The 25,130-nt window shown below is 45.3% G+C and overlaps 2 protein-coding genes across 2 annotated transcripts; both read left to right on the top strand.

The window, feature by feature from the left end:
* Positions 1-138: 138 nt before the first annotated feature.
* Positions 139-744, top strand: TEX54 (testis expressed 54). The gene is given in 2 exon segments (XM_064287913.1): positions 139-291; positions 294-744. Coding segments are annotated over 2 exon segments (405 nt in total). The 5' UTR covers positions 139-159; the 3' UTR covers positions 567-744.
* Positions 745-899: 155 nt separating this feature from the next.
* On the top strand, positions 900-24,998 carry STX5 (syntaxin 5). The gene is made up of 11 exons (XM_003419639.4): positions 900-1,011; positions 1,678-1,921; positions 2,915-2,985; positions 3,154-3,209; positions 3,326-3,396; positions 6,448-6,564; positions 6,649-6,705; positions 6,887-6,968; positions 7,708-7,814; positions 8,014-8,135; positions 22,541-24,998. Exons 2-11 carry the CDS (start codon positions 1,697-1,699, stop codon positions 22,698-22,700), a joined length of 1,068 nt encoding a protein of 355 aa, XP_003419687.2. The 5' UTR covers positions 900-1,011; positions 1,678-1,696; the 3' UTR covers positions 22,701-24,998.
* Positions 24,999-25,130: the final 132 nt, after the last annotated feature.

Below are 25,130 nucleotides of genomic sequence, written 5' to 3' on the forward strand. Positions count from 1 at the left end.
ACCTGAGCCTTTTGTGATGGGAGAAAGGGAAGAAGTGGCTTGGGATAGGAGAGCTGGGGTGGCACGATTTCTGACGTCACAAAAGCCGGCGAAGGGCCCGCGGGGCGGGCGGGCGGGTGGGCTGGCGGGGCTGGCACGGAGTGCGGGCCGCGGGGGGCCATGGGCTGCTGCCAAGACAAGGACTCCGATGAGGCCACCAGGGAGGCCGACTCCGTGGAAGGTGGGAGCAGAGATGCAGAAGAGGGGGACAGGCACGGGCGCGGGAGAGGAGGCTGCCCCCGCGGTATGGCCAGGGAGGTTGGACAGGGGATGGTAAAGCAAAGCTCAGCGGCCTCGTGGACCCCCTAGGCACCGAAGGGACTGATGCCACGGACGCCCCGAGCCGCCGGAATCGCAAGTCGAGCGAAAGCCTTCTGATCACTGTGCTGTGGCGGCGGCTATCCCTGTTCAGCCGTCGGGGCTCCTCACGGTCGAACAAGAAGCATTCAGGCCAGAGTCAAAAGCCGGGGAGTCAGAAGGCGGAGAACGCCCCGGAGAGGATCCAGGAGGAGTCAGAAAAGGGGTGACCCCAGACCTGCTCTCAGTTCGCCCCAGCCTCCAGAGAATAAAATTTCTAACGCGGACTTGCGCGAGCGCTTACTCTCCACTGCCGCTTTCGGAGCACCGGGCGACGGCACCACTGGGGCTGCGGGCTCTTTAAGACTCCTACCCTAAGGTTGGCCTAGCCCCCCGGTGCTCAAGGGCCCGCTCCTCTGGGGCGGGGTCACGGTATCGGCCTAGCCAATGGGACGGTGAGGTCACGCCTACGCTCGGGCAGGGGCGTGTCTGCCGGGTCGCCGGGCTTGGAAAAGCGTGGCGCCGCGCTGTCGTCACCAGGGGCGGGGTTACGTGTGGGTGACGTGGCGGCTTCCAATCTTTGGCCGGGTTTCGGCGGCTTCTGCTCTCGGGCAGGAGGCAGTGACGGCCCAGGAGACTGTGGCATAGGCAGCGGCGGCCGGCGGCAGTGAGGAGGTAGGATTCGCTTTAAGAGGGGGTCTGGTCGCCGTGTCAGCTCCGGGACAGCGGCTCTCTGGGGGCGGCGACGGGGGGGAGGGGAACAGGGGACGAGCCGGCAAGTCTTGCCGGCCCGGTGGGGGGGGCGGTGAGCGAATGCTTGACCGTCCAATCAGGAACGCTCCTGTTGAGAAAGACGTCGATATTAGCTAATCAGTGGTTGCAATCCTCCAGGAGGCGGAACTTGGGCGGGGGGTGGGACTTCCTGTTTCAAATAAACACCTAGAGATTCCCCCCTCCGCCCACCGAAGTGTGTCCCGGTCAGGAAGTCCGTCACCGTTTCCCCCTGAGGAGTTTAAGGAGCCCAGGGGTACGGGACGGCCCAGTTAAGGCCTGGGGCAGCTGCACCTGCCGAGCTGTAGCCTCAGGGCCACGGGACGTGGCTCTGGCCCTGGCTGCGCTCAGGGCCCCGGGCCCGCGCCCTGGCCGACCGAGCCAAGTTGGAAGAAGGGTCTGAGGAGGGGACAACTTGAGCCGGGAAGGAAGCGGGGCCTTCCCGCTGCGGGCCGGCCTTGGGCGCGAAAGTCCGTGCCAGGTGCAGAAAGGGCCGGAGAATTTGCTGGTCGGGGGGAACTTGTGGGGATGGAGGCTGCCTGGGGAATGACACTCTCCCCTCCACAACAGTCCGAGGTTATGCGTCTCAATGATCCCGCGGAAACGCTACGGATCTAAGAACACGGATCAGGGTGTCTACCTGGGTCTCTCAAAGACACAGGTCCTGTCCCCTGCAACTGCTGGCAGTGGCAGCAGCGACATCGCCCCTCTGCCCCCCCCAGTGGCCCTAGTCCCTCCCCCTCCCGACGCCATGTCCTGCCGGGACCGGACCCAAGAGTTCCTGTCTGCTTGCAAGTCCCTGCAGAGCCGTCAGGTAAGGACCTGGAGTGGGAAAGGCGAGAGGTGAGCCGTAGTCGGTGGGGAAGTGGGCTGCAGCACTGTTTGCTGAAGTAGTTCTTGGGGGATCCTGATGGCAGACTCATGTGTGGGGCTGTGGGATCTACTAAGCAGCAGAGAAGATGCAGGTTAGCTAACTGGAGGCAAGGACCTTGACTTCTGTGAAGAACCCCCTGAGGGTAGGGCTGTTGTTCTGGGAGGAATCCCTCAGGGCCAGAGGTGGCTGCACTGTATTTGATTTGGATAAGTAACAGGCTCTAGCAATACGCTTTAGCTGGGAGGCATGCACCTTGAATTCTGGTTCCCACGTAGTTCTAACAGAAGTTTGTTTTGTGACCGTGAGGAAGTTAATTACTATTTGGACCTCAGTTTTTCTGTCATTAAAATGAGAGAAGTTTTCTAGATCAGTGATTTTTGTCAGAATTGCTTTAGAGTGTCTTTTAAAAGGCAAATTCGTTTGTCTAAGTCCAGATTCCTAAATCCAAGTGGGATCTGGGTAACTATTTTTAAGTATATTTCGTGTTCAGCTCTTGCTAATAGCTGCTCATCCACATGATCTCCAAACCTTCTAGTTATACTTCTCTTTTGATTCTGAGAATAGAATGGCAGTACCACCTACCAGTTTAGTATTTATAATATACTCAATATTTGTTTAAAATACTTTACAGCTTTTTTGTCATTTAGTTTCAGTAACAATAATAGGAGATAGGTGAATTGTTTTCCTTTTAGAGTAGAGGAAACAAAGACTCAAAATGGTTTAAGTCTCTCAGCTAATAAGTGAGAGTCAAGCTTTGAACCCAGATCTACTTGTCTTTAATCTGAGCTCTTAAACTACTACTGCTGGTAAATCTAGGCTATCTGATTAAGGAGCTCATCACTAGAAGGAGTTTAGTGGGCATCTGAGGAGCAGTAAAGTCTGGAAATGAGGAAGGGAGAGCTAAAGTTGTCACCTCCTGACATTGCTTTTCAGAATGGAATCCAAACGAACAAGCCAGCTCTGCGTGCTGTCCGGCAGCGCAGTGAATTCACCCTCATGGCCAAGTGAGTCGAGAGAAGCGGTGTGGTGGTATGCTCTTGTGTCTGAGCAGAAGTGGGCTTGCCTTTGATAGGCTTGGCTGTGAGGACTGGGATTGGCTGTGCTGGAGCTGATGCGGGAATAGGCACTTTCCTGCCCTTTCTTACAGTGCTCTCACTAATGCTTATTTGCAGGCGCATTGGGAAAGATCTCAGCAACACATTTGCCAAGCTGGAGAAGCTGACAATCTGTGAGTGTTTTGGGGGACCCTTTTGTGGTGGGGCAATGAACCAAAGACATTGGGGAGCCTTACTCTGAGTCCTGTTTCTGACCTCACCTGTTGTGGGTTCTCACTTGTCCCTGCAGTGGCAAAGCGCAAGTCCCTCTTTGATGATAAAGCAGTGGAAATCGAGGAGCTGACATACATCATCAAACAGGTGAGCTACTAGCCATCGGTCAGATCACTTCCATCATTTTCCATTGCTGTGGAAGCCCAGAGCAAGTTTCTAGAGCCAGCCCCAAGCATCCTACTCATCCATTGAGCCAGTAGATACTTTTGGATAACCTACAAGGTACAAAGGAGTATGCTGGGCACTGGTGACAAAAACATGAGACAAGATTCCTTATTCAGGCTTATTGTCTAGAAGAGGTATCCAGCCCCATGAACCCATACTTACAGTGAGTAGGAGTCAAGTGGTACAGAAAAGAGCTTACAAAAAGATCAGTGAGACCCGTTGGGGGTGCTGGGAAGGATTTTATAGCAGAGATGAAATCTGAACTGGTTTCAAGTCTTGTGTAGCAGCAGTGGAAGGACATTCCAGACAGAGAAAACTGTGTGTACAGAGGCATGGCTTAAAAAGGGAAAGTTCAGGAATAAGACATGCCTTCCAGTTTTTGCTCAGACGTTATCTGCTCACGAATGCCTGCCCTTATGCTGTTTAATACTCCAGCGCCCCAAACTCTGGCTCCCTTGCCCTGCTCTTATTTTCTTTTTCCGTTCTAACATTTTCTGTAATGACGTTGTTTATTATGCTTATTGTTTATCATTTGGTTTTGTTCCATCCCACCTATCTCAACCACACCCAACAAAGAAAGAATATGAAAACATAAGTACCCTAAGAACAGGGATTTTCCTTCCTGCTTTTTCAAAGATCAATCCTAAGTGTCCATGTAACAGTGTCTGACATATAGAATGGGAATTCCAGAACACTTGTGCTCACATGGAACCTGTGTATAGACCAAGAGGCAGTTGTTCAAACAGAATAAGGGCATACTGCGTGGTTTAAAATTAGGAAAGGTGCGTGTTAGGGTTGTATTCTTTTACCATACTTATTCAGTCTATATGCTGAGCAAGTAATACGAGAAGCTGGGCTATACGATGAAGAATATGGAATCAAGATTGGAGGAAGACTCGTTAACAACCTGCAGTATGCAGACAACGCAATATTGCTTGCTGAAAGTGAAGAGAACTTGAAGCACTTGACTGATGAAAATCAAAGATCATAGCCTACAATATGGATTACGTTTCGATGTAAACAAGAGACCTCACAACTGGACCAATAAGCAACAACATGATACATGGAGAAAATATTAAAGTTGTCAAGGATCTCATCTTGGATCCACAATCAATGCCCATGGAAGCAGCAGTCGAGAAATCAAATGTCATCTTATTGCATTGGGCAAATCTGCTGCAAAAGACCTCTTTGAAGTGTTAAAAAGCAAAGATGTTCTTTGAGAACTAAGGAGTACCTGACCCAAGCCATGGTATTTTTAGTCATCTCATATGCATGCAGGGGGTGGATAATGAATAAATACAACCAGTAAAGAATTGATGTCTTTGAATTATGGTATTGGCAAAGAATATTGAATATACTGTGGACTGCCGGAAGAATGAACAAATTTGTCTTGGGAGAAATAAAGCCAGAATGCTCCTTAGAAGGGAGGATGGCGAGACTTCGTCTCATGTACTTTGGACACGTTATAAAGAGGGACCAGTCTCTGGAGAAGGACATCATGCTTGGTAGAGGATGAGCAAAAAAGAGAAAGACCCTCAATGAGATGGATTGACACAGTGGCTGTAACAATGGGTTCAAACATGGCAACAATTGTGAGGATGGTGCAGGACTGGGCAGTGTCCTATTCCATCATACACAAAGTTGCTGTGAGTCAGAACCGACATGATGGACCCTGACCACAACATACAGAGGGCACTCAGTATTTACTGAGTCAATGTCAGGAGGTGAGGCTGGAAAAGTAGGTTGAAGGCTGGTTATGAAGAGCATTGTGGGCCTTGCTAAGGAGTGTGGAATCACCCTGAATGCGATGGGCTACAAAGGGAGTCTTTTTAGGAGGAGAGTGTGACCTGGAACATGGATGGGGCAGAGAAGCTAGGGAGGGGCTGCTATGATTATCCAGTACAAAGATGATTATGGCAGAGGCCCAAGAGCAGATGCATTCAGGAGGTGCTGAGCTTGTAGAAGAGGGTCCTCTTAACTCTTGAGGTGTTACTGCATAGGCATATAAGAACCAGCCCACTGGATTCAGACAAACCTGAGTTCAGATCCCTTGTTTACCTTGGTTAAGCTAGCCAACTACTCTGAACCTCAGTTTCTTTATCAGTAAAAAGAGGATAATAGTAGTACCTACTTAATAGGGCTGTTGTGAGGATTTATTTTTTTCAATCCCTCACATGACTGAGTGCCTTTTGGCTACCTGGTATTGGGGATTCAGCAGTGAACAAGATAGATGTGGTCCTTGCCCTGAAAGAACTTTCTGATTTGGTGAGATAGATACTATATGCGTAAACAGAAAAAATAATTTCAGATAGTAATAAATCATATGGAAGAAGTAAACAAAGGTGAGTTACTTGGACTAGGGACTACTTTAGATGAGGTGGTTTAGGATAGCCTGGCTGAAGAAATGACATCTGAGACCTGATTGGGAGTGGGAAATATACATTTGGTCTGGCATAGGAAGGCTGACCATGATACTAACTCATTGTGGGTGACCTTGGGCAAGTCACAGCTTTTACTCTTTTGCAATAGTAATTTTTAAAAGGAATTCCGTGTATAAAAAGCACTTTGTTGATGTCTTTGGGAAACCATAGAAAATACTAGATATTCTTTCCCTTTCCTGGGTAGGCTCCAGGTGCCTTGTTGGTCAGCATGCTCTGGGTCCAAGATTGGCCTTGTAAGAAATTGGCCATGAGCATGACCTCACGGTGTTGGAGTAAACAAGTCAGTCGTTTGAAAGTGACTGAGGCCATATTTCTCCTCTTTCTGGCCCTTCTCTGCAGGGACTGAGTTAGAGCAAACTCTAGAGCATTCTAGTTGGGAAGTCCCAACAGGCCCTCTGGTCTGAAGGAGATACCCCAACTCCTGTTGGTAACTTCTACCCTGCCCTCCCTGCCAGAGATGTCCATGTGGAAAGATGATGGTTGGGAACAGTCTGCTTGATAATTATTATTTTTTTGTTGTCTCTTTTCCCAGGACATCAATAGCCTTAACAAACAAATTGCCCAGCTTCAGGATTTTGTGAGGGCCAAGGGCAGCCAGAGTGGCCGACACTTGCAGACCCATTCCAACACCATTGTGGTCTCTTTGCAGGTGAGACCTGGGGGGAAGAGTGAGGGAGGCAGAGGGGAGGAAGGTGTTCTTTTCTCTGGCTGACCTTTTCTTCTTTTTTTCTAGTCCAAATTGGCCTCCATGTCCAATGACTTCAAATCGGTTTTAGAAGTGAGGACAGAGGTAAGAAGAATCTATGTAGGAGGGGTAGGAATCTGGGGGTAAGGGCCCAAGAAGGAAATGGGAAGGAGGGCCCATGGAAGAGTGAGGGCAACAGGGTTATGGGGCCAGCAAGAAGGATCTCTTTAACATGGCCGCTTTCCACAGCCCTCAGGACCTTTTTGCATTTCTTCCCCAACCCTAGAATCTGAAGCAGCAGAAGAGCCGGCGGGAACAGTTCTCTCGGGCACCTGTGTCAGCTCTGACCCTTGCCCCCAACCACCTGGGTAAGTCACAAGCAATAAATAGGGACAGCCCTGAGAGGGTAAAGCCTAGTTAGTTATTCTGGTTGTGATGGCACCCTCTAAAGGCAGGTGTTGGTAGGTAAATGGAGGGGCAAGGAAGTTGCTGAATTCCTGCAGCGTAGAATTCATTAGGCTTTATCTCTCAGAGTCAAACATGATTGCTGGGATTTGTGATCCATACTTTGTCTCTCACATTCTCACCTTTGGGAGTGAACTTAGTGATGTTTCAGAACAACAATACCAAAACCAAAAATTAAATCCACTGCTATGAAGTCTATTCCGACTCATAGAGATGCTATAGGACAGAGTAGAACTGCTCCCTAGGCTTTCGAAGGCTGTAAATCTTACAGAAGCGGACTGCCACATCTTTCTCCCACAAAGCGGCTGGTGAGTTTGAACCGCCAACCTTTCAGTTTTCAGCCAAGTGCTCAACTACTGTGCCACCAGGGCTCCTTAGAAAAATAATAGTACCTAATACCTTTGGTACGCATACTCACTTTATTCATATTATCTTATTTGATTTTCATAACCACCCTTTGAGAAAGCAGCTGTTATTATCCCCATTTTACAGGTGAGGAAACTGAGGCTCACAGAGGTTCAATGACTTGTCCAGGGTCACAAGGCTAGTAAGTGGGAGAGCTGGGCCTCAAATCCAGAGCATGCGGGCTCTGAACCTACTTTTAACCACTAAGATGTGCCCTGTCTTCTTTCTTCCTTCCAGCGGGTGGTGCTGTGGTTTTGGGAGCGGAGTCCCGTGCCTCTGGGGATGTGGCCATTGATATGGCAGACTCTCGGACTAGCCAGCAGCTGCAGCTCATTGACGAGCAGGTACCTAGGGTCTGAACTGGGCAAGAGTTGCTCATCTCTCCCAAAAGGAGGATGACAGCTCGTCTTTCCTCCTCTATGGTTCACAAGCGAGTGTTTGAAGTGTGTTATGGGCAGAATGGCAAGCTGGGAGGGTCCTAAAGACCCAGGCCCTATCCTGGAGAAGCTCACAGTGCTCTTGTGCTCTCTCCCTCTCCTGAAGGATTCCTATATCCAGAGTCGAGCAGACACCATGCAGAACATTGAGTCTACAATTGTTGAGCTGGGCAGCATCTTTCAGCAATTGGCACACATGGTTAAGGAACAGGAGGAAACCATTCAGAGGTGAGACACTCTATCTCTTGCTCCAGACAGAGAAGCCTTCTCTTACCTGTGGCTTTGCATCCTTAAGGTTCCCAGAAGCAGCTTCAGCTGCTATATCCACTTGACAAATTTTTATTGAGCATGTCCTCCATGTCAGGCACTGTTGTAGGTACTGGGGATACAGCAGTGAATGGAACAGTAAGGTGTCTATTTCATATACTGGCAGCAGTGAATGGAACAGTAAGGTGTCTATCTCATACACTGTTTTTGTAGTGTACGTATGGAACTGGGAAGGGACAGCCATTAAAAAGAATTGACAAACAAGAAAATCTTAGGTAGTCGTAAGGGTTGCTCGTAGAATGAAAGTAGAATGGCATATTAAGAAAGTGACTAAGTAGGTTCATTGGATTGGGTGTCAGGGAAAGCCACACTGAAGAAGACATGACATTTAAGCAGAGATCTGAATGACGAGAGGGATCCAACCATGTGAAGAAGAGAGAAAGTATTCTAGGCAGTAGGGACAGCTAGAGCAAAGACCTAAGGTGGGCCAGTCTTGCTGTATTCAAGAATGAAGGCCAGTTTGGCTGGAAAGTAGTGAATAGGAATAGAGAGGTATAGGACGAGACTGGAGGGTGGTAGGCAGGGGCTAGGGCATGTAAGACTTTGGAACCAGTAAGTGAGAGCATCTGTCCCACCAATGGGAGGGCCTCACTCCTCTGGGGCCCCTGCTACCGCAAGAGACATTTTTATCTGGTCCTTTTCTGTAGCACTTAGCTTTCTGACGGTCATGAGGATACAGCAGTAATGAAAGAGACAAAGATCTCTGTCCGGGTGGAACTTACATTTTAGTAGGCGAATAGATAATTAAAAATAAGCATAATGAGTAAATAAATCATCTAGATATTTAACAATATATAAAAAGTGATAAATGAAAAAAAAAAGTAGTGAAAAAAAAGTGGTAAATGCTATAAATAAAAATCGAGTGTGGTAATCTAACCAGGAGGACCAGGTTTGGAGGGGCAAGTTGTAATTTTAACTAGAATGGTGTAAATGGGTAGTGCTGGTAGTAGTGTCAGAACCTGTCTAACTTCACGGGGGATAAAGCAAGTCAAGATCAGCCCAAGGCAGATCCCTGTGAGGTGCAAGTTAAACACTCTCCGACCTTTTTACCAATTCTGATACCAGCCATGCTCCACATAGCACTCCTACTTCTGTTCTGCGTTCAGTAATTCATTGCAGTGGCCGCATACAACTCCCAGACCGTACTTACTGTTGAGGATCAACAGGCTCTACAGCTCAAGGTCAGGACCAGGAAGCATGTAGGCAAAGTCTCCTTTCTTCATTGCAGGCCTCCTCTCAGTTCCTCTTGGCCCCTGTACAAATAACTACAAATACGAGAATCAGCACAAAGCCAATTCCAGATTTTTACATTCTCCAAGTGGCTATACCACTCCATCTCTGACACCAGCCACTCTCCCACCACTCAGCACTCTTCCCTCCCCCGTTCGGGTTTGGCAGTCCACTGCAGCGTCTCAGAACTCCCAGACTTGTACTTGCAGTTAAGGAGTTTATTAAGGAACAGAGTACAAGTAGGGATCAGGATCAGCACGCTACAACTCGGGATCAGGACCAGGAAGCATGTAGGCAAAGTCTCCCTTCTTCAGTGCGGGACAGCTCTCTCAGCTCCTCTTGGCTGTGCAGGCTTCCTCTCAGCCCCCTGAGGACCAGCTCTTCTTGGCCCCCTCAGGACAGTCTACCCTTGTACCTGCTGTCTGTCACCACCAACTGCTGCTATGCCCCTCCCAAGCCTGTCACTATCTTCAGAGTTAACAGCCCTTAACTGGTGTTACTGCTCTTTCAGGAGGTTCCTTGCCTCCTCTCCCTCTGCTGCTTTTCTCTCTTCTTTTTGCTTCTGTCTTCCTGCTTCTTCTGTCTGAAAAATCTCTGTGGGATTGGCTGCATATGTACACAACTCCTTGTCAATTTCAAGGCATGGCGGGGCGGGGGGGGTGGTCACAAACTGACCAATCCCCTCTCCATAGGCCACAGGTACTTCATTTGCATAGTCTGTTGGCCAGTCCCTGCAAGGTGCATACCAATCACAGGGTGGGCTGTAGGCCCAGGACAAGACAAAAAGTATCAAACTACAAACTGTTTACGGCCTACCCAAGAAATGTCAATCTACCTGGCCTAAACAAACCGGGGTAGAAAATTAGGGCAAAGGTAACTTCTCAGGGCTTAGGGGAAAAAACTCTCTCAAGCTGTTTTTCCAAAGAACCAAGGTGAAAGGCCACATAAAGGAGCTTGTTTCACCACGGGTGGTTAAGGTAGGCCCTAGTAAGAAGATGGCATCTGACCAAGACTTGCAGGGAGCTAAGGGAGTTACCCTGTAGATATCTAGGGAAAGAGGATACTAAGCAAAGGAAAAAACCAGTGTTAAATGCCTTAAGACAGGAATGTATCTGATGAGTTCAAGGACAGCAAAGAGGCCAGTATGGTTGGGGATGAGTAGAGGTGAGGGAAAGAGTAGTACAAGGTGGGTTCTTGGGAAATGAAGGACCAGGTCATGTGGGGCATTTTAAGGCCATTTTGAGGCTTTGACTTTTATTGAGTGACATGGGGAACCATTGCGGGGTTTTGTCCAAAGGGTGACATGATCTGACTTCAGTTTTAAAAGGGTCATTCTGGTTGCTTTATTGAGCACAGATTATGGGGGCTAGGATAGAACAGTCCAGAGACCTTTGCAGCAATGTAGACAAGAGTTGGTGGTGGCTGGGACCAAGGTGGTAGCAGTGGGATTCTGGATATATCTTGAAGGTAGAGGCAGCAGCATCAGTTAATTGATGGGCTCCATATATACGGTGTGAGAGGAAAAGAGAAGTTGATAACCCCAGGTTTTTTATGTGAGCAACTGAGAGTATTTGTGGCCTTCGTTGGAAATAGGGATGGCTACTTGGGGTAGGGTAGGTCTGGGGGCAGATAAGGTTGTCGTTGGACACCGTCCATCAAGAGGTAGTCTGTTGTCCGTTAGACATCTCAGAGAAGATGTCCAACAGGCAGATGGATATGTGGGGTTTAAGAAACAGGTCTGAGCCGGAGATGCAAATGTGGATGGAATTGGACTGTGAGCTGTTATACAAGCACCATAAGTGGGTGGCTTTAAAGAACAGAAATTTATTTTATTTTTTGGAGGCTAAAAGTCCAGATTAGGGTTTTGGCGGTATTGATTCCTTCTCTGCTGTAGTCCCCAGGTGTTTGTTGGTTCCTTGGCTTGTAGGTGATCCTCACATGGGGTCAGATATGTCTTCCTCTGTGTGTGCACGTATGTCTCGATGTCTATGCTGCTTTTATAAAACTCAGAAGTGATTAGGTTTACGTTGTATCCTATGCTGGTGTGACTTTGATTGATTGATTAGATTAAATTAGATTACATTATGGAAGATTATTACATTACATGTAACGTAATTGTTTTGCATTACGTTACCTCCACAGGTATAGAGGTTAGGCTTCCAGCATTTATTTTGTGGGGGCACAATTTAATGCATAGCACTGGCTAAGGGAGTGAGTGTATAAAGAAGGAGATAAGCACTGAATTGTGGGGTAGTTTTTGGACTGAAGTCTCAGTCCTGGGAGGAAACTGAGAAGGAGCACAGTGATGAGGTAGGAAAAAAATTAACAAGTATGGTGTCTAGGATCAGGGCTTCAAAGTGGTTTGAACCGATTCAGTAATGGTCGATGAAGTGTAATCAGAACAGACCCAAATTTAAAATGTGGGTGAAATGGAAGAATAATTATGGGTAAAGCCCTGCTAGAAACTTAATGTCTGTCTTAAAAAAACAAGGGCAGCATGCGTGTTGCATAGCAACCAAATCTCTTGACCAGCAGAGTTGGAAACAGTCGTGCCTAACTCAAAGAGGGTGGCATACCACGCCACTTTGAATGTGTGTTGCTGTCTACAGGCATGGCAGAATCCAGTTTCCTGCATCAGGCTCCTGATAGGCCTCACTATGCTTCTTCCGAGTCTCCCATTCCAGGGCTTTGACCTGTAATTTTCTCCATTCTGCTTATCTTTCCACTTCACCCACATTTCTAAAAAATTTGGGTTCCTTCACTGTTGGGCTTTTGTTTCATTGGCCATAACTGAACTAGGCTGAACCAGTTGGAAGCCCTGCCTAGGAGCCCAGAGAAGAAAATAAGTCAAGAAAAGATTGATCAGCTGTTACACATTTTGCTGATACGTCAAACCAGATGGGAGCTGAAAATCTAAGTAGATTATGTTGAGTTCATTAAATATGCATCCTTAACTTCCACAGTCTCCTTAAAGTTAAAATAGTGCCACTTCATATACAACGGGAGAACCTTCAGTCCTCTCCTCCGTCCTTTATAATGTTGTGTTTGTTTCACCTACATACTTTATGAATCCAACAATACAATAGCATAATTTTTTCAGGTTTTAAAACTTTTTATTTGAATATTTCAAAATTGTGCGTTTCAGTAATTAAAATCATTTGAACAATCAAAAAATAAACACTCTTAAAATGTGTTTCATAGTCTGCAGCTTTGCCTTTGGTCTGTGTATTTGCTGTCGTCCCACCCAGCTTCTTCCTTCACCAGCATGCAAGTTCTTTTTCTTCTCTGCCAGCAAGACAGGCCAGTGGGAACGAGCGAGCGGCAGGTGTGGCCTTTGTCCTTAGTAGTTTGTGATTCTTCGATGTGAAAAGAGGCAGCACAGCCATTTACACTGGATTCAACCTCTTTGCAGCTTACAAAGTTAAACAGCTAAAAGTAGTAAAATAAGAAAGCAGTGCGTATTGGCGACACCTGCCTCGTTACGGGTCTCTTGCATATTTCTCCTGTTTGATCATCTCTTTTGAAGGCAGAAAATTTTTCTCTTGGCGTTTCTGTCTTCTTCAATTTCAATTTATTGAGTTTCTCGATCTTAGCTATACCGGGTTTGTCAGACATGGGTACAAAGACAGCAAGGTATGCAAGCGAGCGGAGTTTGGCCTGTGCAGTACAATTTTTGTTTTAAAGTTAAATGTATTTTAAAGAAATTAGGAGGAAAAGAAGTCATTTCTATTTATTCACATGTCTCCCATTTCCGGTTCTTCATTTCTTTCCGAAGACCCAAGTTTCCGTCTGGCACCACTTCCCTTCAACCTGAAGCATTTTTTATAGTGCAGATCTGCTGACGACAAATCCTCTTAGATTTCTTTTATCTGAAAATTTCTTTATTTTACCTTTATTCTTTTTTTAATTGTGGTAAGCATATCAGTAGCAGAACGTTTGTTGTTCCTACAGCCTTCACATGTGCAGTTCAGTGACCTTCATTTTGTCCAGCGTATTGTTTCATCATCACCATTAATCTTTCCCAAATTTTTCCAACATTATCTTTTTTCTTGAAGGATATTTTCTCTGCATATAGGACTCTGGGTTCACAGTTTTATTTTTTACACACTTTATGTAGTTCTGTGTCTTTTGATCTCCATTGTTTTTAATGGAAATTAATTGTTCTATGCAGTGTGTTGTTTTTCTCTGGCAGCATTTCAAGATCTTTTTGTTAGCTTTGGTTTTCAACAGTTGACTATGACGTATCTAGATGTGGTTTTCTTTGAATTTATCCTGCATGGGCTTCTCTGAGCTTCTTGAAACTGTAAATTTTTGTCTTTCACGAAATTTGGGAAATTTTTGACCATTATTTTTTCAAATGTGTCTTCTGCTTCTTCTTCATCTCTTCTTCTGGGTCCCCAGTTTTCCTTATATACATACATATGTTTTGTTAGGGGCTGTTAAGTAAGTTCCAACTCACAGCAACTGTATATACAACAGAAGGAAACACTGCCTAGTCCTGTGCCATCCTCACAGTGGTTGTTGTAATTGGCCCATTGTTGCAGCCACTGTGTCAATCCATCATGCTGAGGATCTTATAAACCAAACCAAAAAAAAACCCACTGGGGTTTCTGAGGGTCTTATAAATACATGTGTATATAATTTTTATATGTATATATGAAATGCCTTGTGATGTTTCACATGAATACATGAAGTTTCATATATATGTATTTATGAAATGCCATTTGATATTGCCCTGCAGGTCCCTGGGGTGGTTCTTTTTTCCTAATCTCTTTTCCTCTGGATATTTGGATAATTTCTATTGATCTATCAAGTTCAATAAGTTTCCAGTGTCATTGCCAGTCTGCTGTTAAGCCTATCTGGTGAATTTTTTATTTCAGATACTGTATTTTTCAGTTTTAAAATTTCCATTTGTTTCTTTTTTATAGTTTGTTTCTCTACTGAGATTTACTACCTTTCCAATCACTGCAAGCGTATTTTTCTTTAATAGCTACTTTAAAACCCCTGTCTGCTAATTCCCAACATCTAGATTATATTGAGGTCTGTCCCTATTCTTTGCCTCTTTTCTGGAGTATGGATCATGGTCTCCTGGGTTTGTTTGTTTTTTTTTTTAATATCTAGCAATAGCTGTGATGCATTAGAGGGATTCTAAATTCTGTTATGTTTCTCCAAAGAATATTGATATTTTTGTTTTGGCAAGCAGCTAAATTTGCTAAACTGAAGTCGTTTTTTATATTTCATGTGGGGTTTATAGTTGTAATTTATGGGAGGTTGGTCTAATAGGAGCTGCCCAGCCATTACCAGAAGCAGAATCTCCAGGAATGAAAACTAGTCATTGGATTCAGAAATGTAGATGTTGTTGGTGACTTTGAGGGTGGTTCAATGGAGGGCTAGAAGCAAAAGCCTAAGTGGAGTGGGATTTAAGAGAGAACGAGTGAAGAGGAATCAGAGACAGTAAGAACAGACGTCACTTTCCAGTTCTGCTATATACTCCTAGTTGCTCTCCCCTTAATGAGACAGGACACTCCTTCTCTGCATGCTGTATTCCCATGTCCATTCAGCCAGCTTCTGTCCCCCTCTGCCTTTAATCTCCTTTCCAGACAGGAGCTGCCCATGTAGCCTGTATGTCTGCTTAAGCCAAGAAGCTCACTCCTCACCAATATGATTTTCTGTCTTATAGTCCAGTCCAATCCCTGTCTGAAGAGTTGGCTTTGGGAATCGTTCCAGTCATGGGCTAACAGAAGGTCTGGGGACCATGATCTCTGGGATTCTTCTAGTCTCAGTCAGACCATTAAGTCTGGTCTTTTTACAAGAATTTGAGGTCCACATCCCACTGCTCTCCTGCTCCATCAGGGATTCTCTGTTGTGTTCCCTGTCAGGGTAGTCGTCAGTTATAGCTGGGCACCATCTAGTTCTTTTGGTCTTGGGCTGATGTAGTCTCTGGTTTATGTGGCCCTTTCTGTCGCTTGGGCTCATAATTACCTCGTGTCTTGGCGTTCATCATTCTCCTTTGCTCCAGGTGGGTTGAGACCAATTGATGCATCTTAGATCGCCACTTGCTAGCGTTTAAGACCCCAGATGCCACTCACCAAAGTGGGATGCAGAATGTTTTCTTAATAGATTTTATTATGCCAGTTGACCTAGATATCCCCTGAAACCATGGTCCCTAGACACCTGCCCCTGCTACACTGGCCTTCAAAGCATTCGTTTTATTTAGGAAGCTTCTTTGCTTTTGGTTTAGTCCAGTTGTGCTGGCCTCTCCTGTATTGTTTGTTGTCTTTCCCTTCACCTAAAGTAGTTCTTGTCTACTATCTAATTAGTGAATATGCCTCGCCCTCCTTCCCTCCCCCGCCACTCTTGTAACTATCAAAGAATATTTTCTTCTCTTTTTAAACTATTTCTTGTGTTCTTATAATAGTGGTGTGTTCTTATAATAGTGGTCTTAACACAATTTTTGTCCTTTTGCAACTGACTAATTTCACTCAGCATAATGCCTTCCAGGTTCTTCCATGTTATGAAATGTTTCACAGATTCCTCACTGTTTTTTATCAATGTGTAGTATTCCATTGTGTGAATATACCATAATTTATTTATCCATTCATCCGTTGATGGGCACCTTGGTTGCTTCCATCTTTTTTGGTGTTGTAAACAGTGTTGCAGTGAACATGGGTGTGCATATATCTGTTCGAGTAAAGGCTCTTATTTTTCTAGGATATATTCCAAGGAGTGGGATTGCTAGATCATATGGTAGTTCCATTTCTAGCTTTTTAAGGAAGCGCCAAATCAATTTCCAAGGTGGTTGTACCATTTTACATTCCCACCAGCAATGTATAAGTGTTCCAATCTCTCCACAGCCTCCCCAACATTTATTATTTTGTGTTTTTTGGATTAATGCCAGCCTTGTTGGAGTGAGATGGAATCTCATTGTAGTTTTGATCTGCATTTCTCTAACGGCTAATGATCATGAGTATTTCCTCCTGTATTTGTTAGCTACCTGAATGTCTTCTTTGGTGAAGTGCCTGTTCATATACTTTGCGCATTTTTTAATTAAGTTATTTGTCTTTTTGTTATTTTTTGCACTATCATGCAGATTTTAGAGATCAGACACTGATCGGAAATGTCATAGCTAAAATCTTTTTTCCGGTCTGTACGTAATCTTTTTACTCTTTTGGTGAAGTCTTTGGATGAGCATAGCTGTTTGATTTTTAGGAGCTTCCAGTTATCTGGTTTCTCTTCTGCATTGTTGGTAATGTTTTGTATACTGTTTATACCATGTATTAGGCTCCTAGCATTGTCCTTATTTTTTTCTTCCATGATCTTTATCGTTCTAGATTTTATATTTAGATCTTTGATCCATTTTGAGTTCGTTTTTGTGCATGGTATGAGGTATGGGTCTTGTTTCATTTTTTTGCAGATGGATATATAGTTATGGCAGCACCATTTGTTAAAAAGACTGTCTTTTCCCTGTTTAACTAACTTTGGGTCTTTGTCAAATATCAGCTGCTTATATGTGGATGGATCTATGTCTGGATTCTCATTTCTCTTCCGTTGGTCTATGTATCTGTTGTTGTACCAGTATCAGGCAGTTTTGACTACTGTGGCAGTACAATAGGTTCTAAAATCAGGTAGAGTGAGGCCTCCCACTTTGTTCTTCTTTTTCAGTGATGCTTTACTTATCCAGGGCTTCTTTCCCTTCCATGTGAAGTTGGTGATTTGTTTCTCCATCTCATAAAAAAATGTCCTTGGAGTTTGGATCAGAATTACATTGTATCTATAGATCGCTTTTGGTAGAATAGACATTTTTACAATGTTAAGTCTTTCTATCCCTGAGCAAGGTATGTTTTTCCACTTATGTAGGTCTCTTGGTTTCTTGCAGTAGTATCTTGTAGTTTTGTATGTATAGGTCTTTTACATCTCTGGTAAGATTTATTCCTAAGTATTTTATCTTCCTGGGGGCTACTATGAATGGTGATTTCCTCTTCGATGTTCTTTTTGTTGGTGTAGAGGAATCCAGCTGACTTTCGTATGTTTATCTTGTATCCTGATACTCTGCTGAACTCTTCTATTAGAAGTTGCAGAAGTTTTCTTGAGGATTCTTCAGGGTTTTCTGTGTATAAGATTACATCATCTGCAAATAGGGATACTTTTCCTTCTCGAAAGGATGAAAATTTTAAGATAGACTTTGTTACGTTTGCTTCTTGGATCTGGGTTTGAGCAACCTCTTTGGAAGCCACTGATTCAACCTGGAGTTCTTCAGTATGTAGATTCTTGGGCCTCACTCTAGAATCTCTGGATGTGAGACCTGGGAACTTGAATTTTTGAGAAGTGCAACAGGTGATTCTTACTTTATTCGAATGTATGAAAACTGTTGATTTAATGTTTGTCATTTCTTTTTCCTCTCCAATTTTTTTTTATAATTATGCTTTATGTGCAAGTTTACAAATCAAGTCAGTCTGTCACACAAAAACTCATATACACGTTGCTACACACTCCCAATTACTCTCCCCCTAATGAGACAGCCCGCTTTCTCCCTCCACTCTCTCTTTTTGTGTCCATTTCACCACCTTCTAACCCCCTCCACCCTCTCATCTCCCCTCCAGGCAGGAGATGCCAACATAGTCTCAAGTGTCCACCTGATCCAGGAAACTCACTCCTCACCAGCATCCCTCTCCAACCCATCGTCCAGTCCAATCCATGTTTGAAGAGTTGGCTTCAGGAATGTTTCCTTTCTTGGGCCAACAGAAGGTCTGGGGGCCATGACCACCGGGGTCGTTCTAGTCTCAGTCAGACCATTAACTCTGGTCTTAGGAGAATTTTCCCTCCAATTTTTAAATGAAAATATTCAAACAGAAAAGTTGGGAGGATAGGACAATGAACACCCACATTGCAGTCACCTAGACTCAGCAACTGTTAACACTTTACCATGTTTGCTTTCTCTGTCTTTTCCTGAATCATTTGAAAATGCAAACGTTACAACATTTTCTCCCTGACTACTTCAGCATGCCCCTGCTAAGCATAAGGCATTCTCCTTAACAGCCACGATACCATTGTTATATTAGTCTACGTACCACAAACTGGGTGGCTTAAAATGACAAAAAATTATTGCCTCACAGTTCTGGAGGCCAGAAGTCTGAAATCAAGGGCGTCGGCAGGGCCATGCTCTCTCTGAAGACTCTTGGAGAAGATCACTCCTTCCCTTTTCCTAGTTTCTGCTGGTTCCTGGCAATTCTTCATGTTCCTTAGCTTATAGATGCATCACTGCAGTCTTTGTGCCTCTTGGCCATCTTTCCTCTGTGGCTCTCTCCCTGTGTCTCTACTCTTTTTATAAGGACAATCAGTCATGTCAGATTAAGGCCCTCCCTACTCCGATATGACCTTATTTTAACTCATAACATCCTCCAAGACTGTCTCCCAACAAGGTCACATCAACAAGTACCAGAGGTTGAGACTTGATGAACGTATCTTTTTGGGGCACACAGTTCAGCCCATAACACATACCTAAAAAATGAGCAATTCTCTGACAGTATGTAGGAACCCCGCTGGTACAGTAGTTAAAGAGCTCGGCTGCTAACCAAAAGGTCAGCAGTTCGAATCCACCAGCCGCTCCTTGGAACCCTATGGGGCAGTTCTGCTCTGTCCTGTAGGGTTGCTATGAGTCGGAGTCGACTAACGACAATGAGTTTTTTTCTCTGGTACTCAGATCATATTCAAATGTCTTTGTTCTAAAAAATGTTTTTAGCTTTTTTAAATTCAATTTAGAACCCAGCAGGATTCACGCGTTGTATTTGGTTGTTACTTCTCTTTAGTCTACCTTTGGTGTTGTCTTATTTTTTATGACATTGACTTGTTTTTGAAGAGGCCGGTACAGTAGAGTTAGAGAAAGTCCTGCATCGTACATGTGTCCATTGTGTCTTCATGATTAGGTTATTTTGGGCTGTGTAACCTAGGTGATCACATCTGTAGGCACTTAATGTGTGACTATCCCTTTATTGGTGATGCCACGTTTGGGCACTTTAAGGTGGTAACCATCAGATTTCTCCGTCAGAAAGGCCCATTTTCCCTCTTTCTGTGACTAAGTCATCTGTGGAGCGATGCTTTGAGTCCATGTGAACGTCCAGCTCTGCAGGCTCATGGTGATCCTTGTCGGAATCACTTGTTAGATTGTGCATTGCAAAATGGTGATTTTCTAATTCTGTCATTTCCTTTTACATTTATTAGCTGGTATTTTCTCTATATATCACTATGAAGTCATGGCTTTTTTAATTCAATGTATTATAATCCATTTGCCATCATTCTTTATGACAATGAAATTTCTTCATTCTGGCCATATGGAGCCACTTCAGAGCAGCTTCTGTGTATTTTTAACATGACTCCATTTACTCCCAATCATAAAATTTGGGGGAAACAGAAACTCAGAAAACTAAAATCCCAGGTCTTCTAATCATGGGCAGGTGACCTTTACAGTTAGTTCTTGGGCTCATTGCCTTTTTGGGCTCAACCTTTTTCTTCTTTCTCCTCAACTTCTCATACTCACATTATAGTCCTCTGGTTTCCCATGCTCTCATATCAGTGTCATTATCTGTCATTTCTGCTCAGCCAAACTCTAGCTGCTGCTGCATTTGCTTTTAATACCTAGAGGAAGTTGGCTGCCCATTCTTGGCTGAGATTAACATTCATCCTCTGTGTCCTCCTACCTGAGGACACTCTGGAAAAGGTATCAGGCCAGAGCCAGCCATGCAAAAATGTCCACATATTGGGCGGGAGATAGCCAGATGGCTGTCACGCGCCTTGGTTTCCTCCCATGAATAATATAACCACACCCCTGTACACTCCTTATCCTTTACTTCCCAAGAGTGACTCGTTTGCACATCGCCTTCGCAATGTCCACCATGTCTATAAGCAATCAATTTTTTTTTTCTGTTTCAGTCACGGTTTTTTTTTTTTTAATAATGTGTTTTCAGTGAGAGTTTACACAACAAATTAGGTTCCCATTTAAATAATAAGTTATTCAGTGACATTGACTACGTTTTTTGTCATGTGTCAACATTCTTATCTGCTCTTGTTGTCACAGGAGTTTTTTTTTTTCCTCCTAAATTTTATTTTGTTGTTGGGAACATACACAGCAAAGTACACACCCGTTCAGCAGTTTCTGCATGTTACAGTTCAGTGACATTGATGACATTCTTCGAGTTGTGCAGCCATTGTCACCTTCCTTTTCTGAGTTGTTCCCCCCTCATTAACATAAGCTCATGTGCCCTACGGTTCCTATCTAATCTTTTGAGTTGCTGTTGTCAATTTGATCCCAAGACTCCAGCTTCTTACGGCTTGATTCTTTCCCTCTACAGTGTGTCTTTCTCTTCATAGAACATTTGTTTATCCTCCTACCGTTGCATACTTTGCCCCTTTCTGTTTTCCTTAGCTCACCTCTCTCCTTCCCAAGCAATATTTTCTGTCCCATTCATTTTTTTTCTAATTCCCCTGCTACTATCTCTGAATATCCCACTGATTCCTGATTTTTTCACCGTCCGAACTCCTGTCTATCAGTTTTCATTCATGAACTCTGGTAGAAAATCTTTTATATGCCAGGTTGCATTTATTAACCTTTTCCATTTTTGTTAAGCAAAGCCATTCGTAGTTGCCCATATGAACCTTATTTGGTTATAAGAAAACAAACGCATCCACACTGAGAAATGTTATTATACCCAAAAGCTAGGAAGCCTGACACTTTAGTTAGCCTCTCCAACATTATTTGGAAATCACATACGATCCAGGCTCCTCCTGTGTTTGAGACACTGAGGTTAGCTCACAGTCTTCATGACCACCTTCTCAGGACTGGGAACTGGCAGCCACTGGGCCACCCTCTCCTCTCACTTCCCAGCAGGAGTGCCAGGCTCCACCACATTCTTTGTACTTGTAGCCCACAGGTGTGTCCGCTCACAGGGACTACTTTTGCAAAGATAAGGATTTCTATTTGGTTTTTAGGATTGCATATGCAGATTGACTGGGAAATCCTTTATTTTCCTCGGGACTTTCTCAAGAGATTGCCCTTCCTCTAAGAACTTCTCTATATGTAAGAACACCTAATTCTCTAAACCGAAGGATGTCTATGTCTATTGGAAAATTTTCATCCTTTCAAGTTTCAGTTTCTTTTGCATATGCTTGTCTACATTTTCTGTTTCCTTATCCCCCTTTTCTGCTTCAGCCTGCTATAAAATTGTTCCTAAGCCCTTCAACTGAAACTGCTGGCACTGACGTAATTAACACCTTACAGTTCTTACCTCGTACTTCCATTCTCAGAGACATGTTCTCCCAGTAGGCCTTTTCTCATCCCCTGACTTCCTGTCCACATTAAATTTCTCTTCTTCTCTCACTCAGAACCAGGATTTCCTGACTCTGATGGTCTGTGAACTTTTTTCCCTATTATAAATGAGCATATATTTATTAGACAGAAATGAGTAAGTACTGATGAGCCAAAAATTACAGCTAACATTTTGAGGGATCTTACCCATGGGTTGTTGATTGTGATTCATAGCAACCCCACACGACAGAGCAGGACTGTCCCATAGGGTTTTCTGAGCTATGATCTTTACCGGAGGAGATTGCTAGTTTTTTCTCCTGTGGAGCTGCTGGGTGGGTTCTGACCACCAACCTTTTCATTAGTAGCTGAGCACTTAACCATTGCATCACTGGGGCACCTTTACTATGGATTAAAAAAAAAAAAAAATTGGCACTTTATATTTGTCGATTTATTTAAGACTGACAACAGCCTGAGAGGTAGGGTGTGGGATACCCTCATTTTGCAGATGAGGAAAATGAGACATGAGGTTAAGTGACTGGCTTAGGGTTATAAGCTAATAAGTACAGAGCCGGTTTTCAAACCAGAGCCAAGACTTGGTTATGTAGCCCTCCCGAGCCTTTTTTGTGCCCCGTAATAGATACAAAAAAAGGTATCATATTGTATATAAACCCTTTTTGTCCCCACATATTGTGACCATCTTTCCATGTCAATAAATACACCTCAACAGCATTCTTTTTAATCCAGTGTCCTGTTTCCTTTCCTCCCGGCCTGTCCCCAGGATCGACGAGAACGTGCTAGGAGCCCAGCTGGATGTTGAGGCCGCCCACTCAGAGATCCTCAAGTACTTCCAGTCAGTCACCTCCAATCGGTGGCTCATGGTCAAAATCTTCCTCATCCTCATTGTCTTCTTCATCATCTTTGTGGTCTTCCTTGCCTGAGCCCTCTCTACTCTTAAGGCACTCCATGGGCGTTTGGAGCCCTCCCGGGAAGGCAGGTGGCCAGTGCTGCCACTGAGCCTGTGCAGGGTGCTTGGGAGAAAGGCCCTGTTTCCCTGGAACTGCTAAGAATGGCCACTGCCCCTTGACAACGTCCCCCCACCCCCCACCCATCTTGCCTCTGGCTACCCTGTCCATCCTCACCATCCTCAACCCACAAAACACACACGGTTCTGGATTTGGACTCTGCTGTGAAGTGACTAGAAGGGAGCAAAGGCCAGCTGGGGGCCAGTGGGAGAGGCTGTCTCTACTATGAGTTTTTCTAAATCCTTCCCAGCCTCTCCTAAAGGAAACTTTGGCAGCAAGGGGAAATGATGCCCTTCCCCCCACCTTCCTGAGAGTGAGGAGAGGAAGAGAAACTGTCCCAGGGACCAACTTTCCCATCTGGGTTAGAACTTGACCTCTTTCTTCTTCCTTTCTTCACCATGTGAGGCTGGGGGTCCTGAGCCCCTCGGCTGCCTGCACAAACCCCAACATGGCTGCTCGTGACTCTCAATCTGCCAAATGCACTGCAGCCCATTTTCTCCCAATTACAGCAAGACTGTCAGCCTCAATAGCCATGTTGTCATTTCTGGGTGGGAGCGTCGAAGGGCCTAGGCAGCAAGTGGGTGAGACCACTGCCCAGTACCAAAACTGAAAGGGTTGCGCTGATGGCTCCAAGGGGCCCCAAGGCCAACTGTGGCAGCCTCTGAGCTCTGTACACACAGCCGCCTCCAGGGAGCAGAGAACCAAATGCAACAGCACCTCATTTGCATGAAACTTCTTTCAAAAGGAGGAGCTGGATCCCAGAGTGGGTGATTGGTGGCCAACTCTGAGACCATCTCGAACAGTGTGTGGACTGATTCCATCTGCATCCTCCAACCAGTTGACCTCAGTTCTTCTCTGAGCTGGTTGAGGCAGGAGCTCTGCCTGCTGTCAGTACCAAATAATGAAGTGCTATATGCCCTGCTCCAGCTGAGGCTCTGTGTTTTCTCCAAGCCCTCGCCAAATTGAAGCCAGTCAAAGAACAGAGGAGAAAACTGCCAGTATACCCATCCTCCAGGGAGGTTGATAGGCTGCTTTGACCTTCCTGACCAGAACCCACAACCACACCATTCTGAGATCACTGGAGTCCGTCTTTCAGACATCCCAAAGGAAACTCGAGCTATAGAGACTCCAGTCATCCTACTCAGGATCTGTCCTAGTACCTTGGGGCCTAGGGGAGCCCATGGCTTTTTTCACCCTGGCATTTTAAGAATTCCTTGCCCCTTGGCCTCTTTTTAAGGGGCCCTGGCGGCACAGTGGTTAAGCACTCAGCTGCTAACTGAAAGATCGGCAGTTCGAACCCACCAGCTGTTGCGCAGGAGAAAGATGTGGCGGTCTGCCTCTGTTAAGATGACAGCCTTGGAAACCCAATGGGGCAGTTCTGTCCTATAGGGTTAGTATGAGTCAGAATCGAGTCACAGCGGTGAGTTTGGTTTTGGCTGTGGCCTCTCTTAAGCAAGTGGTCTTGCTTGCACCTTCGTTGTCTGCCCAGTTGACATATGACGTGGGCCTAGCACAGTGCGTAGTGGTTGGGGACATTTGTGAAGTGTTTGCTAAAGCCCGGCATACACGTAGCCTCATTTGACTTGGTAACTCTTCCAGGAGAGGGATGCTTAGAAGGGAAATTTACTTCACAAATATTTGAGTTCCTGCTGTGTGCCAGGCATGGTACTGGGCCAGGAGTTGGAGGGAAAAAAAGCATGAATTAAGTCATGGTCCCTGCTGTCATTCATTCATGTGTTCTCATTAGATTCCGGTGTTCAATTTCGTGGTTATGAACACATTTTATGGGTGAGAAAAACCAGGCTCAAGGTCCCTGCTGGTAAGGGGATGGGCTAAAACTTCGTCAAATGGCTGGATCCTGCTAGGTGTCCGTGAGAGAGAAATCCCACTCCGGGGTCCGGTCTCCAGTTCCTCGGAAGCCCTTGGCGCGACCCTTCTTCCCCATTTCTCTCCGAGTCCTGGGCTGGAGCAGCCTCGAGGCCGTTGGTCTGTTCGCTGCTCCCGCGCTAACTCGAGCAGGACGGATTAACTCAATAAACAGGGTACTCGCGGGCTTCGCTGTGCTTCATTACCAATCTAGGGCGCAATTTCACCTGCGTTCGACATGAACCCCAGATGAAACTGTGCACTACAGATTAGTACGCAAAGTTAACCCCGTGCATACCGTGCTTACCGGTTAACCCGCCACTGCCCCGGAGGTGCCGGAGGAGCGCCGGCCGACGTTCGAAGAAGGTGGCGGGTGAATGGGCCTGGGATTCCGGGCTCCGAAAGCGCAGCCCTCGGAGCCGGCCCCGCCCCCAGCCGCGTCCTGCCGTTTGCGCACGCGCAGTGCGCTGCGCTAGTCCC

This window comes from Loxodonta africana, chromosome 7 (assembly GCF_030014295.1).
Source record: "Loxodonta africana isolate mLoxAfr1 chromosome 7, mLoxAfr1.hap2, whole genome shotgun sequence".
Classification (NCBI taxonomy): domain Eukaryota; kingdom Metazoa; phylum Chordata; class Mammalia; order Proboscidea; family Elephantidae; genus Loxodonta; species Loxodonta africana.